Source organism: Myxocyprinus asiaticus, chromosome 37 (assembly GCF_019703515.2).
Source record: "Myxocyprinus asiaticus isolate MX2 ecotype Aquarium Trade chromosome 37, UBuf_Myxa_2, whole genome shotgun sequence".
Lineage (NCBI taxonomy): Eukaryota > Metazoa > Chordata > Actinopteri > Cypriniformes > Catostomidae > Myxocyprinus > Myxocyprinus asiaticus.
This window is the reverse complement of record NC_059380.1, coordinates 27008297-27024175: the sequence shown is the minus strand read 5'-3', so window position 1 is coordinate 27024175 and position 15879 is coordinate 27008297. Positions and strand designations below refer to the sequence as shown.

At 38.9% G+C, this 15879-nt stretch overlaps 1 protein-coding gene across 3 annotated transcripts in view; it reads right to left on the bottom strand.

Annotated features, from left to right (window-relative positions):
• Positions 1-15879, bottom strand: part of LOC127427837 (ubiquitin-like modifier-activating enzyme ATG7) — a 140630-nt gene that overhangs the window by 49502 nt on the left and 75249 nt on the right. For all 3 annotated transcript variants that reach the window (XM_051675660.1, XM_051675661.1, XM_051675658.1), the window contains one exon: positions 9093-9173. In XM_051675660.1, the coding sequence (XP_051531620.1) occupies positions 9093-9173 (81 nt within the window). The remainder of the gene's footprint in view (positions 1-9092; positions 9174-15879) is intronic.

Below are 15879 nucleotides of genomic sequence, written 5' to 3'. Positions count from 1 at the left end.
TGAAACAAAGAAAGTTCTCATGTGAACATGTGTGCCACTGTGAACAAGCTTCTCTTTTGGACTCATGATTTTCACTTAAAAAAGACTTACATTTCTGGTTGTTTCTCACCAAAATCTATCGTATGCCTTTAGAAGACTTGGAATATGATGCACAAGGTGCATGGACTCTTTTATGATACGTTTGGGTCCTTTGTAAAGCTTTAAAATAAAGCACTATCCATTGCCATTATATTGAAAAGATGGAGCAAGAAATTCATTACAACATCTTTTGTGTTCCGCAAAAGAAAGAAAGTTACACAGGTTTGGAATGACATGAGAGTAAGTATATTATGACTGAAGTTTCATTTTTGGGTGAAATATTTATTTTAGGGGTCTGGTAATGGTCTGCATCTTAAATGGTTTGGTATTGGTCTTGATCTTAGGGGGTCCATGATCCTAGTATAGGTCGAGGTTTGTCTGGGTCTTAAGGGGTCTGGTATTGGTCTGGATCTGGGTGCTGATAGGGGTCTGGGCCTGGGTCTTAAGGGCTCTGGTGTTGGTTTGGATTGCATTCTTGAAAGGGGTCTGGGCCTGGGTCTTAGGGACTCTGGAATTGGTATCTATCTTAATAAGTCTGGCATTGCTCTGGGTTTTAAGGGGTATTATAATGGTCTGGTTTTTAGGGGATCTGGTAAAGGTCTGGGTTTTTAGGTGGTCTGGGTCTTAGAAGGTCTGGGGATCAGAGGGTGTGGTATTGGTATCAAACAAACATGTTTTCTCTTGTTAATATTGTAATTGTATTGTATTGGTCTAGGTGTTAGAGGGTCCTGTATTGGTCTGAGTTTTAGGGGGTCTGGTATTGGTCTAGGTCTTATGGTACTTTTCCACTGCACGTTACAGTTCGACTCGACTCGACTCGACTCTGCTCGCTTTACTTTTCTGAGCTTGCTTTTCCACTGCAGTTTAGTGCCGCCTCAACTTGGGTGGGACTATAGGCTGATCATCATAGTTGTGCCGCCTCTACTGCTGTGACATCATCTTAAACGCGACACAAACATTACTGACCATAAATAATAACACGACCGCTAGCTGTTAGCTACTAGCTCATTGTGCTGCATAAAGCAGTTGTTGCATGGTGATTTTACACAAGTATAACAGTTAAACTGGCCTGGTTGTTTTAGAAGCAAGCTTTCCAGTAGCTGGTCAACTAAATAAAGTGAAGCTTTCAAGCAGAATACAGAGTTAACGTAACAAAACGTACCACCCTCCATCGCGGACTCCAACAACGCCGAGTCCAGGGCACTCTCCCTCCCATTGCTCGCCGGTATATTGCCATAGTCCAGGGCACTCTCCCTCCCATTGCTCGCCGGTATATTGCCATAGATAGCGTCCATTTGGTCGAACCACTTCCACTTTCTTCTGTTTGAACCACTCCAGCTGTTGTGGTCCTTGATGGTTCTGTAGTCACTTTTAAGTTTTTTTTAACTTTTCCCTACACTGAGACACTAACAGCTGAGACACTTCCAGAAAAACTTTTTCGTTTTGCGTCGTTTCGTTCATCGCTAACGAGAGGAACGTCTGCACCTCGTTTATTGACCACGGTGTGGTTTTGCGCACAGCCATTTCTTTTTACAATTCGAAAGTTGCGTGAACAAATGATATTGCTATCGCTGTTGCTAACTTTAAAACTAGCAGGTTGATGTCCCGTGTCACAAATCCAGTGATGCTGGTAGTGACGATTCTCTGACCAATCAGTGATCTGCAGGGTTTTGACATCACATTTAGTGTCGGCTCGGCTCGCTTGGAACCTCGACCGAGGTGGTACTTAAAAAAAGTATCAGGTACCAGGTACTATCCACAGCGGAAAACCCCCAAAAAGCAGGCGGAGTCGAGTCGAGCTGTACTGTGCAGTGGAAAAGCCCCATTAGAGGGTCCTGCATTTGTCTTGGTTTTAGGGGGTCTGGTATTGGTGTGGATCTGGGTCTTGAAGTGGTCTGTTACTGGCCTGGACCAGGGTCGTAAGGGGTCTAGTGATAGTCTTGGCCTGGGTCTTAAAGCTCTGATATTGGTCTGGGCCTTAGGTGGTCTGGTATTGGTCTGGGTCTTATGTTGTCTGGTATTGCTCTGGGTCTTTGTGGCTTTGATATTGATCTTAGTCTTAGGGGATCTGGGATTGGTCTGGGTCTTAAGGGGATCTGGTTTTTGTCTGGATCTGGTTCTTAAAGGGGTCTGGTACTGGCTTGGGTCTGGGTCTTAAAACTCTGGCATTGGTCTGCGTCTTAGGTTGTCTGGTGTTGGTCTGGGTCTTTAGGGTTCTGATAATGGCCTGAGTTTTAGGGGATCTGGTATAGGTCTAGGTTTAAGGGGGTCTGGTATTGGTCTGGATCTGGGTCTTAAAATTCTGTTATTCATCTGGGTCTTAGGAGGTCTGGTGTTATTCTGAGTTTTAGGTGGTCTGGTGTTGCTCTGGGTCTTAGGGGCTCTGATGTTGGTCTCAGTCTTAAGGGGTCTGGTATTGGTCTGGGTCTTACAGGGTCTGGTATTGGTCTAGGTATTAGCAGCTCTGGTGTGAGTCTGGGTCTTAGAGGATCCTGTATTGGCCAGGGTCTTAGGGGGTCTGATACTGGCCTGAGTCTAAGGGTTAGAGGATGTGGTATTAGTATAGGTCTGGGTCATGGAAGGTCTGGTATTGGTCTGGGTATGGTCTTGAATCAAACTCTGCTGTAAACAAACACTTAAGAGTACATGCTCATCAACAGTCAAACGAACAAATTTTCTTTTGTTAATATGTTACGATCAGCAATCTGGTGTGAAAACAAAAATACAACATAATTATGAGGAGAAAGTAAAAAAATAAAAAATAAAAACCACTAGATTTTGAATACAGATATGCTGTGCTGTCCTATCCAAGAACCCCATATCTGTTCATACAGGTTGGCTTGCTGGCCAGTACATATCCTAACACAGAGATAACACAATCTGAAACTGCAGTAACATGGAACTCTTCCTCGGCACAAAGGGAGGCCAGGCCAGAGAGACAGACATCTGGCACCATTGTCCGTTGGGCTGAAAGCACTCAAACTCCAACTCTGTGATGGCTCGACAGACAGACAGCCCTCCACAATCACACTGGCTCCTTTCACTGCACTCATTCACAGAGGAGATCAAGTTTCTGCTGGGGGCTGATGAATGGGAAGCACTGTTAAGCAGAGGGGGACAGTGACGTCTGCTCTCATTGAACCAGACAAGGATGACTTGAGTGACAGAGTATGGATAAGAGTGGATCAGAACTCAGCTGTCCAAACTCCATGAGCTCTAATGATTCTTTGATCCTCGAATGATTTGCAAGAGCTCATCTCATATAACCTGCTATTTTTAATATGTTCAAGCTGAAGTGTGTAATTTCTACACCACTAGCATTATCCAAAATAATTCTAAAAATAATAACTGTTTTCAAACATGTTCATTGTTATATTAATTTATTTACTGCAGATTTGATTTCTGTGTTTGTCTTTCTTGTGTTTTGATGCAGTTTTAGAAAACTGAAATGTGTAAGAATGTTATGTATGGTATGAGCATCATCCAAACCTAATAATTAGACATAGGCATTATTTTATTTTATTTTTTATGGAATTAAATATGTTAATGCATTAAAAAAGTGATTAATCATGATTAAATATTCTCAGCGATTGACAGCACTACTACAAAACAGAACAGTTCTATTGTAATGGTCAGAGAGAGGGTGGAAAATGGACATATACAACTAAATTAGTTTATTTTAGTGCAATAAACTTTGACTAACATTATAAGTGGACCTTGTGGGGGGGGGGGGGGGGGCTATGAAAGTGTAGATATTAAGGCCTCTTTCAAGATAGCATTTACAAATGCTAATAGAGATCTGGAGGATATTATTTCCTTGAGCTCTCTGGCCCCCCAAAAATTGAGGTTAACTGTCAAGTACAGACCGTCACTGTAATTTTACAGTTGTGCTCATATTTGTTTTTTTTAAAGCTTGTATTTAGTTTTATTTTATTTTTTAGCTCTCCCCCACAGGGGCTCGCTCATATTCAGATCCAGCTTTGACACCCAGGAATACAGAGGGACTCAACTATTATAAAATACTGCACGCAGTCATTGGTGCTCAAGGAGCTTTTAAGAGTGATGTGTAAACTTTTAAACAGAATAATTTGGCTAACCTCATGAATTAATTTTGTAAAAAAAAAAAAAAAAAAAAAAAATGTAAAACATCCATCAAGAAGAATAAAAGGCTCATAATATCTTCAAAACAGACCATGAATGTAAACTTGCTTTCTAGCAGCAACATGAGCCACTAAACAAGATTTGATTCTGTTTTCCAAGAGGGGACATCCTTGATTCTAAGCTTTTGACTTATGAAGCCCATTAAAATATTTGACGGAGTGTGTGTGTGTCTGTGTTTGTGTGAGAGAGTTTTGGAGGGCGAGCAGCACATCTGGTTTACATACAGCACTGCACTCAAACCGGCTCCTCCCACCACTTCTTATAACTTCCCCTGTAATTGTTAGAAGAAAATTGTGGAGTTTTTTTACTGCATTAAGACAAAAACCTTAGATCATTTAACTCACATGTCACCATGTATGCTGTATGTTCGTAAGGATCTGCACAAGTAATGTTCATCCTTAAAGGTATAGTTCACCCAAAAATTTAAATTCTCTCATCATTTATTTATGCCATCCCAGTTGTGTATGACTTTCTTTTATCAGCTGAACTCAAGTGAAGAGTTTTAGAAGAATTTCTCAGCTCTTTTGTTCCAAACAATGCATGTGAATGGGTGCCAAACTTTTGAAGCTCCAAAAATCACATAAGTCAGCATAAAAGTAATCCATAAGACTCCAGTGGTTAAATCAATGTCTTCAGAAGCGATATGATAGGTGTGGGTGAGAAACAGATCACTTTCACATTCTTCTTCTTGTGTTTTTCGTGATTCACATTCTTTATGCATACCACCCCTTACTGGGCAGGGAGAAGAATTTCTAGCAAAAAAATACTGATATTGATATTAAATACTGATCTGTTTCTCACCCACACCTATCATATAACTTCTGAAGATATGGATTAAAACACTGGAGTCATATGGATTACTTTTAAGATGCCTTTATGTACTTTTTGGAGCATCATCATTTTGACACCTATTCACTTGCACTGCATGGTCCTACAGAGCTGAGATATTCTTCTAAAAATCATAATTTGTGTTCTGCAGAAGAAAGTAAGTCACACACATCTGGGATGGCATGAGGGTGAGTAAATGATGAGATAAATTTCATTTTTTGGGTGAACTATCCCTTTAAGATGTGAATTATCATTATCACACATTATATAAACAGATCAGTATTGTTGTGCACTGAAATACAATTACTGATCTACTATGTTGTTACTAGATTTTTTTGCTGGCCCGTTCAAAAGATGTTGCCCCAATGTTGGTGTTGGTCTGAGAACTTTTCAAGTATTTGTTAATCCATTGTTAAGGTGTTTTGAACGGTTCAACCCCCCCGTTATTTTGTATATACTTTTGTTACATAAATAGTTATATAAAATATCAAAAAATAGTAATAGTGTCAATATACTTTCAAAACATAAAAAAAGAATAAAAAAAGTGATACTTGAACTCATTGCAAATAGCAAATGTTGTCAGCCACTTCCTGTGTCCTATGAGATTTTTTTTTCCATCTTTATAAAGTTCCATTACCTTGTTACGCAGGTCTTTTGACAGTTCTTTTCTGCTCCCCATGGCTCAGTATCTAGCCTGCTCAGTGCATCCACGTGAGAGCTAACAAACTCATTGACTATTTATACACAGACACTAATTGCAATTTAAAAAGCCACAGGTGTGGGAAATTAACCTCTAATTGCCATTTAAACCTGTGTGTGTCACCTTGTGTGTCTATAACAAGGCCAAACATTCAAGGGTATGTAAACTTTTGATCAGGGCCATTTGGGTGATTTCTGTTATCATTATGATTTAAAAAGGAGCCAAACAACTATGTGATAATAAATGGCTTCATATGATCACTTTCCTTAAATAAAAGACAGTTTTTTTGCATGATCAGTCATATTTTCAAAATCAATGCCAAAATTTCACAATTTCTGCCAGGGTATGCAAACTTTTGAGCACAACTGTATGTACAACTGGCTCTGTTCCCTCCTTCAATGTAAATCTATAGGATTTATGTCAGTCCGTTTTATAATACACCCAGTAAACATCATCAGTCCAATCACTTAGAAAATTAATAGCACACCTCTCCTCGATAAGCCACATGATTTGAAATACAGTTTTCATGGTGACCTGGGTAGCTCAGCGAGTATTGACGCTGACTACCACCCCTGGAGTCGCGAGTTCGAATCCAGGGTGTGCTGAGTACCTCCAGCCAGGTCTCCTAAGCAACCAAATTGGCCCGGTTGCTAGGGAGGGTAAAATCACATGGGGTAACCTCCTCGTGGTCACGATTAGTGGTTCTAGCTCTCAATGGGGCACGTGGTAAGTTGTGCGTGGATTGCGGAGCCTCCACATGCTTTGAGTCTCCGCGGTGTCATGCATAGCGAGCCACGTCATAAGATGCGAAGACTGACGGTCTCAGAAGTGGAGGCAACTGAGATTTTTCCTCCACCACCCGGATTGAGGTGAGTAACCGCACCACCATGAGGACCTACTAAGTAGTGGGAATTGGGCATGCCAAATTGGGGAGAAAAGGGGATATATATATAAAAAAAAAAGAAAAAAATATACAGTATTCAAAATATTAAGTCCGTAAGACAAACTTTAATACTTTGGGGACAGGGTTGGTCAGTATATTTCATAAAAACTTTCTGTAAGAACTAATTTCTTGAATTTTCTTTGAATTTAAATGCAGGGTTTGATCTCAAATATGTTACAGCCTTCTCACTAACTTCTTAAAATTACTTATTGTGTTTTAAAGTATACTCTGTAGGTGTAAGGTCCAAAATCAGTGTTAGAGTGTTTCATTTCAAAGAGACATTGTTGCAGTCTGTTTTCAGTAAAGGAGAAAAAACAACGTCCCTAAATTTACAAGTGTTTGTCTGCTGATGCTCGAGTGTTTTGTTTCCATGGTTTTGTGATCGCACAGAGCTGATGGAGGCTGCAACATCACTAATCCACAACTGGTGGATGGAGTCCAGATCGGAAAGGAGAGGCTGATCTCAGCACTCCACACAACAATTGAGTACTGTGTGATTAAAATCATGTGTCCGCTCAGCTACTTTTACTATGGCACTTTCAAGACCACAACACACAAAAATGATGAACAGTGATGAATTTCAGTGAATAACAACTTAATTTTATTTATTATTATTATGATTATTATTATTCTTTTTTTTTTTTTTTTTTCTTTTTCGGACTGACAAATTCAAACTTGACAAAGTCCTTTTACAAATTCACTCTCATTGCAAGAATTAGCAGCATGGATATTGTTGAAAACATCTAATTTCTTTGTTCCACTGAATAAATAACAGCACATGTGTTTGGAATGACAGAAGGGTAAGAAAATAATGACAGCATTTACAATTTTGGGAAATCTGTTTCTTTAAAATACACAGATTGAGAATCTAACTTTCTTGCATCAAAGTGCAAGTATCTGAGGCATTTTATGAGCTTTTTATGTTTTTACAGCAGGAAGAAATGAGAGAGAGAAAGACTTGGAAGAGGAAGTGAGTTAAACTAGAGAGAAATCGACAGCAAAGGAGGGGGGGGGAAGGGAACAGTTACAACTTCACTAGGACCCTTCACTGTATTCACTTACATGTGGTAAGGGAGGAAGGAGTGGCTACTAAGCCACAAAAAAAAAAAAAAAAAAAAAAAAAAACGAAAGAGGGTGAGTTAAAAAAAAAAAAAAAAAACTACCATGTGGGTGAGAGAGAGAGAGAGAGAGACCACATGCAGAAAAGACTGAGCAGCCAAACTGAGATTTATGAGACGTAAAGCCGTCAACAGCAGCCCGTCACCAAAGAAAAAAAAAAACACTTCAATTCAGCCCTAATTATTCACATATGGCTGTGACATCAGCAAGCCACAAAATTCACAACACATGGCCTCTCTCTCGGATTATATATCTATTCAGATCTAGATATTTCACATATTTGCAGAAGATAGGAAATACTCTTTTTTCTTTTATTTTTATCCCCTTTTCTCCACAATTTAGAATGCCCAATTCCCACTACTTAGTAGGTCCTCGTGGTGGTGCGGTTACTCACCTCAATCCGGGTGGCGGAGGACAAGTCTCAGTTGCCTCCACCTCTGAGACAGTCAATCCGTGCATCTCATCACGTGGCTCGTTGTGCATGACTCCGCGGAGACTCACAGCATGTGGAGACTCATGCTACTCTCCACAATCCACGCGCAACTTACCACTCGCCCCATTGAGAGCGAGGACAACTAATCGCGACCATGAGGAGGTTACCCCATGTGACTCTACCCTCCCTAACTCCCAGGCCAATTTGGTTGCTAAGGAGACCTGGCTGAAGTCACTCAGCACACGCTGGACTTGAACTTGCGACTCCAGCGGTCAATACTAGCTGAGCTACCCAGGCCCCTGATAGGAAATACTCTTGAATTTTTATTCATTTTACATTTTTGTAAATACAAAAAGTTTTTGGGGACACACTTAAATGTATGTCTAATGTCATTAGACATCAAAATATCAAAGAGGCAATGTTGCTTTTAAAGATAGTACAAGCACACTTTTCAAGCAAAATATTTCACAAAAAGAAGTTTGTTAGGTTATAAATTAGAAAACAACAGATATATTGTTCAAAATTAAGACCAAAAAAAAGTATTTGGACACTTTGTGGTTGTCAAACTTTACTGAAGCATGCCCATATATCATGTGATGGACTTTACCAGTGGTTACTCTGCTAGGACACATCTGTGAACTTGACTGGAACTGATTTCATACAGCCACTTACATCACTTGACACCAGTAAAAAGTGTCTCAGCTAAGAAGAATTCTGAGAAATGCTCCAGCATCATTTGTTTGCAAACGCCACTGTATCTACTTCATTGACATTCAGACATTTTTAAGCATGACTTCAATAAATCAAGAGCACTTAAAATTGCAACTTACTATTGCTGAACACGCAGTGCATTTGTCAAACGCCAAACTTGCGGGAAGAACATTGTCAAATCTCGACAGGAATCCTCGAATCTGTAAAGATATCAGATATTTATCAAATGTTTTACTACAGAATCAGTATTGAAATGTCAACCTGTAGTGCCACCTGGTGTGTAAAAATGAGGACAGCAGAGTTTTTAGGTACATACAATTACCAAATTTTTACCTAATCATAGTCAGGTCAGCATTAGAGCAATAGCTGATTATATGAGGTGAAATACATCCACGTTTCTCACAAAACCTCATCAATTCACCCCAAAACAAAAGAATGAAATAATGAAATATATTTTGCATAAAGAAAATGAAGCCTATTTTTGTACCATATCATAAGATTTTTGCTTAATGACAATTAAGAACATTTCCCCTGGATTCTTATTTCCTTAATGCACACACACACACACACACACACACACAGTGTTTTTTTCCTTTTGACTGTAGTTTGAAATGTGTCTCCAACAGTTTATCATGACCCTTAAATGGAAAGTCTGATCATGGAAACAAAAAACAAATATATTCTAGAAATGAAAAAACTGAAACAGTCACGTGGCCCACACTTCCAAATAAGAAACATATATTTCCCAAATAAATAAAACTTATTATTGGTCCGTTCAGTATGAAGCACACCAACACTGCACTTATCTAACAGTGTGTTCCATAGCAGCGGTGCAAAACATTTTCCTGTGACGTAAATATGGCAGGAAAATGACAGAGTGCTCTGTCTTTAATTACATTGTGGTATTACAGTCACGTCTGTTGCGTATCTCTCGCTGAGCATATTCCAGAAGGTTCTTCACTCATGCTTCTCGAGAGCTACTGTAGCTGATTGATCTTAATTGAAAGGAAATTAAAGAATGAGCCCGAGGGGGAGATAAGAGGAGTTGTGGCATCTGCATTTAGATTAGAGGAATTTACAAGTGGCTGATGCACTGCGCACCATCCACGCGCCTGAGCTCAAAACACTTTGATGTAAAGTTCCACACCCACGCGGTCAAATCCCTCAAATATGAGATTCAAATTTAGAAAATCATCTAATGTCCTACTGTTTAAGTCTAGTTGAGTTTTGAATCATGCATATAGCAAAGATCAGGGAACCGCAATCACAGACTATAAAAAGTTTGAGCATGAGGTTACATCATAGCCCTGCTGTCAAAAAAACAAAAACATGTAATACATCCAGTATAAGGGTGTTTTTTTTATTTTTTTTTTTATTCAATTATGGGCAATTTTAACCTTGTGGACTTAAAACACACTTTTTAAAACAACTAGTTTATTTGTTTACTAATAATGTCTAACAGTGGATATGCATGCATCCCAAGAGAATCCAAGAGAATATATACACATACATACATGATAGCTTATAATTGCTTGTTGCTTTATCGTGTCACGACACGGTGAGTTCACACTGATGGCATATACAGATAAATCGCTGGAGGTCACCAAATAGTTGTATTGTTGGTTGCTAATCCGTGTGCCTATTTCGCTGTAGTATACAACCGTATCAGGTGGCAGATCGTGGTCTGTACTCCCGTTGGTAGTCACTGAATCATGTTGCTGCTCATTTGCATAAAGTTCTCAACTCTGTTGTATCACCAACTATCACTCTCAGTCATGTCTCTGGAAATCACTAACTCTCATTGAAAATAGATGACTACAGGTCACTTTGTAGCAGCTAATCACTGTCTGTGAATGCCCCTTAACATAGCTCCTTCATATCCTGAGAAAGATGGCTAACATATACTACTCTCACACATTCTAACAAATATAGCTAACAAGGCAGGCACAGATCTTTGCTTTATACAGAGGACAGTTGAAATCTAAAGCAGTCTTTCTCAACTAGTGGGTCGCAACCTGAAAAATGAGTTTGATAGTGTCGTGGACAGCTGGGAAAAATATTTAATGCAAGTAATAAAATGCAACTTTATACTCGTGCATCATTAGGATAGCAAGATAAATAGGCTTATCAACTTCTTAAAGCGTGGAAAAAACTTCAAATCAAAATCTACGGTATTGTGAACATTGACCATGAACAAAACTACAGCAGGTAAGAACCCAGAAAAAAAAGACCCAGGCTGCAGTGTACCGAACGGTACCGTGCCATTCCGTACTGATCCAGTTTCTTTTTCCACTGTGGTGATGCAAAATCAGGATCACCAATCGTGAGTTGCCACGTCACTAAAGCTGATCCACCAGCACGGTTGAGTATGGCTAGCTAACCATGCCGAGAAATGCTGGCTGGGAGCAATCTGTCTTTGTATGGTAATAAACTGTGCTCAAGTGTTCCACACCGTGTTCAGAACAGTTCGGCCCGATGGTGGCTCTTGAAGAGATAGTTCACCCAAAAAGTATACTTCTATCATCATTTACTCACCCATATGTCATCTCAAACTCATATGACTTACTTTCTTCTGTGGAACAAAAACAACATTTTGAAGGATGTATTGTGTGTTTTTGTCCATACAATGCAAGTCAATAGGGTCCAAAACTGTTAAGCTCCTAAAAGAACAAAGGCAGCATACAGGTAATTCATATAACTCGAGTGGTTAATCCATGTCTTCTGAAGCAATACGATCGGTTTTGGGTGAGAACAGACCAAAATGTAACTCTTTTTTCACTATAAATCATGAAATCTGCAGTTTCCTAGGTGAGATCATGATTTGAAGTTCGTTTACACTTCCTCGCACTTGACGCATACGCAGAGTGCTGTACACACTTTCAGAAGACATGGGATTAAACCACTTGAGTCACATGGATTATCTTTATGCTGCCTTTATGTTCTTTTTGGAGATAAAAAGTTTTGGACACCATTGACTTGCATTGTATGAAAAAAAAAGCACCTCATCTCCATCAAAATATCTTTGTTTGTGTTCCACAGAAGAAAGAAAGTCACACATGTTTGAGATGGCATAAGGGGGGATAAATGAAATGCACTATCATTTAAAGGATTATTATGTGCTGACCACAATGTGTTTTGTGCAGAACCAACAAAACTATGAAACCATCAAATCTGTCAATTTTACCATTTGAACAATGTCATGTTAATAACTGTGCATACTGTTAGGCTAATGCATTCTATGGTGATAATATATTTCAAATTGCGATTCTACTTAAATTTATGTTTATCGTTAAATCGTGTCATTTTTGTACTGTATTGGGTCACCACTTGATGTCCAATGTAAAACCTGGGTCCTGAAGCAAAACCACTTGACTATCACTGATCTAAAGCATACAGTAAGCATTCACCTCACATCAGATTTGCTGTAGTTTTTCATAAATTCAGCAGGGGGCAGTGTGACATAATGAGAATTCCTCCCACTGAATTCTGGCACAAAATCACCCATCAAGACTGTGTGCCATCTTGTCATGTTGAATCCAATGCAACACTGATACAAAAATGCTTTGCACAGTCAGACATTAAAACCCATCAAGAACAATTAATGAGGTCAGAGATTTCTAATGAACCTGCCATTGCATGTGTCCTGTTTGCTAGCTTCTGGCATTGTAATGCTTGCTGAACACAGCCAAGAGAAAGTCAGCTTTTCTGATTAATTGCATTATGCATAAAGACTCCCATGTTTTCAATTATGGATTTTTAAGGACGTGAACATTATTTTTGAAGGGGCATATGTGTGGATCATGCTGGTGTAGTTAATAACCCAGAGAGCTGCTCTTTGACGTCTGTAGCTGCGTCATTAGCCCCCTGTCGGTGTGTGTGTGTGTGTGTGTGTGTGTGTGTGTGTGTTTTTGAGATCATTTTTATGGGAGGGGGTTCTTGCTAAAACGCAGTACAAAGCTTTAACACGCAGGCAGGGGGTCCTGCTGTGCCACTTCATAAATTACAGCAAGACTCTAAGTTGCAATGAAATTGCAATATAAAAAGCTTCATGTATTTTATCATAGGCAAGTGCACACTTTTACAGTGAAATGTGAAATCTAGCAAACATAAGAAGGTGTTTCCATGGTGGTGTGTTTAAAGAGGACATGTCTTGTAAAACATGATTTCTCCTGGCCTTATGAAGTATTTATGTAGTATGTAAACATACTACTGTATAACATTCACAACTCCTTCCCAAATTCACCAAGACCATTTATTGAAACTAAACTGCAAAAATTAACCAATTTGTGGTTACAATGGTTTTACTACAAATATCATGGTTAAACTACACTTATTGTAGTAAAACTATGGTTAATTTTAGTAAGGGCTAACATTGGCTTTACAACAGTAACCATAGTTAAACTGTGGTATTTGTAGTAAAACCATAACCACAAAATGTACCGATACAGTGCTTCAAAACAAATGCTGTTTTGACACAAGCTTCGAAGTCATCCATCCCATCACTAGTCATTAGATCAAATAAAACTATATATAGCTAGTGTAAGTCACTAGTTAAATAAGCTCTGGGCTTTCCTGGTTCAAGTACACATTATGAGTTAGGTCACTAATTGTTTGGCTCTTCGGAGCAGCAACAGTACACAAGTCTTTGCGATAGATCTGCTTGGTTGAGAGGTTGTGTTTCTGTTGAGACTTGTGCATTTTCCCTGCTTTGTTGGGGGACTGTTTGTAATGTCTATTTGTGCAGCAGCATGTCATACATTCTCGACGCAGCATGTCTTGCATTTTGTCTAATTGGGCAGTAGCAGCAGCAGCATGTCCACATGCTTAACTCAGTATGTATGTGTATTTTCTAGCAATAGCAAGTATCCGTACTTGCTCTGCAGCAGCAGCATTAGCATATATAGTTCGCCAAGACCAATATCCTATCAATATGTCATACCAACATTAACATGCTAAATCTTTCAGAGTTGTCATAACTGAAATAATCCAAGTTCAGCCATGAAAATCTATGTGGCGAGAGCTGATAGGTTCTTGAGCTTGTTATCTGTTAGCCAATCGGCTCGCTCACGTGCGACATGTTCAGCTGATCGGACGCAATAGTGTAGATTGGTCCTTTGACAAGTAATTGGGTAGCCAATCATCTTGTGTCTATCTCTTGCAATATAAAAAGCTCAGTTTTGCAGATAAGCCGGTTTCACTGCACAGCACTGTGAGTTTTTTTCTCTGAAACGCACTTGCACACCAGCTCCACTTGTCTGCTACATGGGGATTGTTTGTAATGTCTATTTGTGCATCAGCATGTCATACATGCTTGATGGAGCATGTCCACAACTCAGTATGTATGTGTATTTTCAAGCAGTAGCTATTCTACTTACTTGCTCTGCAGCAGCAGCATTGAGACTGTCCTCGCTGCACACTGTAGTGTGATGCTGTGGATTTAATCCACTACCTAATGGATGTTTGTGATGCAGTGGATGCGAATGCATGAAATGTTCGAAGCAGTGATATGCTAGATGAATTTAATGCAAATGTTTAATTCAGCATGTACAGAATGTAGGGTTATATGTAAAGAAAGAGTGAGAGAGTGCAATAATGACTGCATTTCATTAAACATTTTATATATATATATACTGGTAGTATCGTATAGCATACTAACAACTTTTGAGCATTGGGGGTTTTAGATTTCTGAAGAACAATACAAGGAGTATTTTGAATGAATTTGTTTGGATTACGACTTGTACCTACAGTATAGATTTTTTTGTTTGTTTGTATGTTTGATTCTGTTTCAAGAACATTTATAGCCCTGTTCCGTCTTTAATTTAATTTAGGATTTAAATCTTAACTTCATTTTGGAAATAAAAATTTACTACACACATTTTTACTTGTCCTTGTTGTGCGTTAGCATATCTAGTCCATTAAAACCAATATCCTATCAATATGTCATACCCACATTAACATGCTAAATCTTTCCGAGAGTTGTCATGACTTGGCTACTGTAGTAAAACCAAGGTAAATTTTGTGTTCATGTTTTTTTCTACAAATACCACAGTTGAACTATACTGTATACAGTAGTAAAACCAGTAGTTACTTTCCAGGGAACACAAAACAAATGTGAGAGAATCCAAAAGTTATTGCGAGGGAACACAAAAACGGCTGTATTTCAGAAAATATATTCCCTCCCAGTCCTCTAAGGGGCTACATAAAAACTAACATCATAAGTGGGGAAAAAATATATATCCGTATATATATATTAAAAATAAAAACCTGCTGTAAACTGGTATCATACTGTATTTTCCTGCCAGCATTAATCCATTTATAAAATGGAAAGTAAATCAGGTTGAAAGAAGCCTGAAAAGAATGAGTTTAACTACGCTCTCTTCATCCTTAAAGCTTTCAAAACACAATACCATCTTCTCTACTTTTCTTCTCCCTTCTCTGTTACTCCAGAGACTTATAAATCTGGTGAATTTCCCCATGCATGCCACGATAAGCGTCAAAGACAAACAAGGTCAGAGCTGCAGTTCTTCGGTAGGAGGCACCAACTGCTTTAATGAAGGATTAGCTAACAGATTCGTTCAGTTTTCCATTTCCTCTGTATATGGAGATCCAGAGACACAGGACAAAAACACGAGCTGGGACACCTCAAGGTCACCTTTACCTACCATGAATGTAAAGAGTGTGATTGAGGATGTATGACCTGAGAAAACGAGCTAACCCCAGATCTCATCACTTTGAGCAAATCATTGTGATTTGGACTGTTATAAATGATGGGCAGTAGCTACAAATAGCGAAGCTATTATCTTCCAGTAACTGCATTTCTGGGTAGCGAGATGGTAGCTTTACAAGTTTTTAAATTAAGAAGCTTTTCAGTAGCAAAGCTATATTTTTGATTAGTTAGTAGCATAA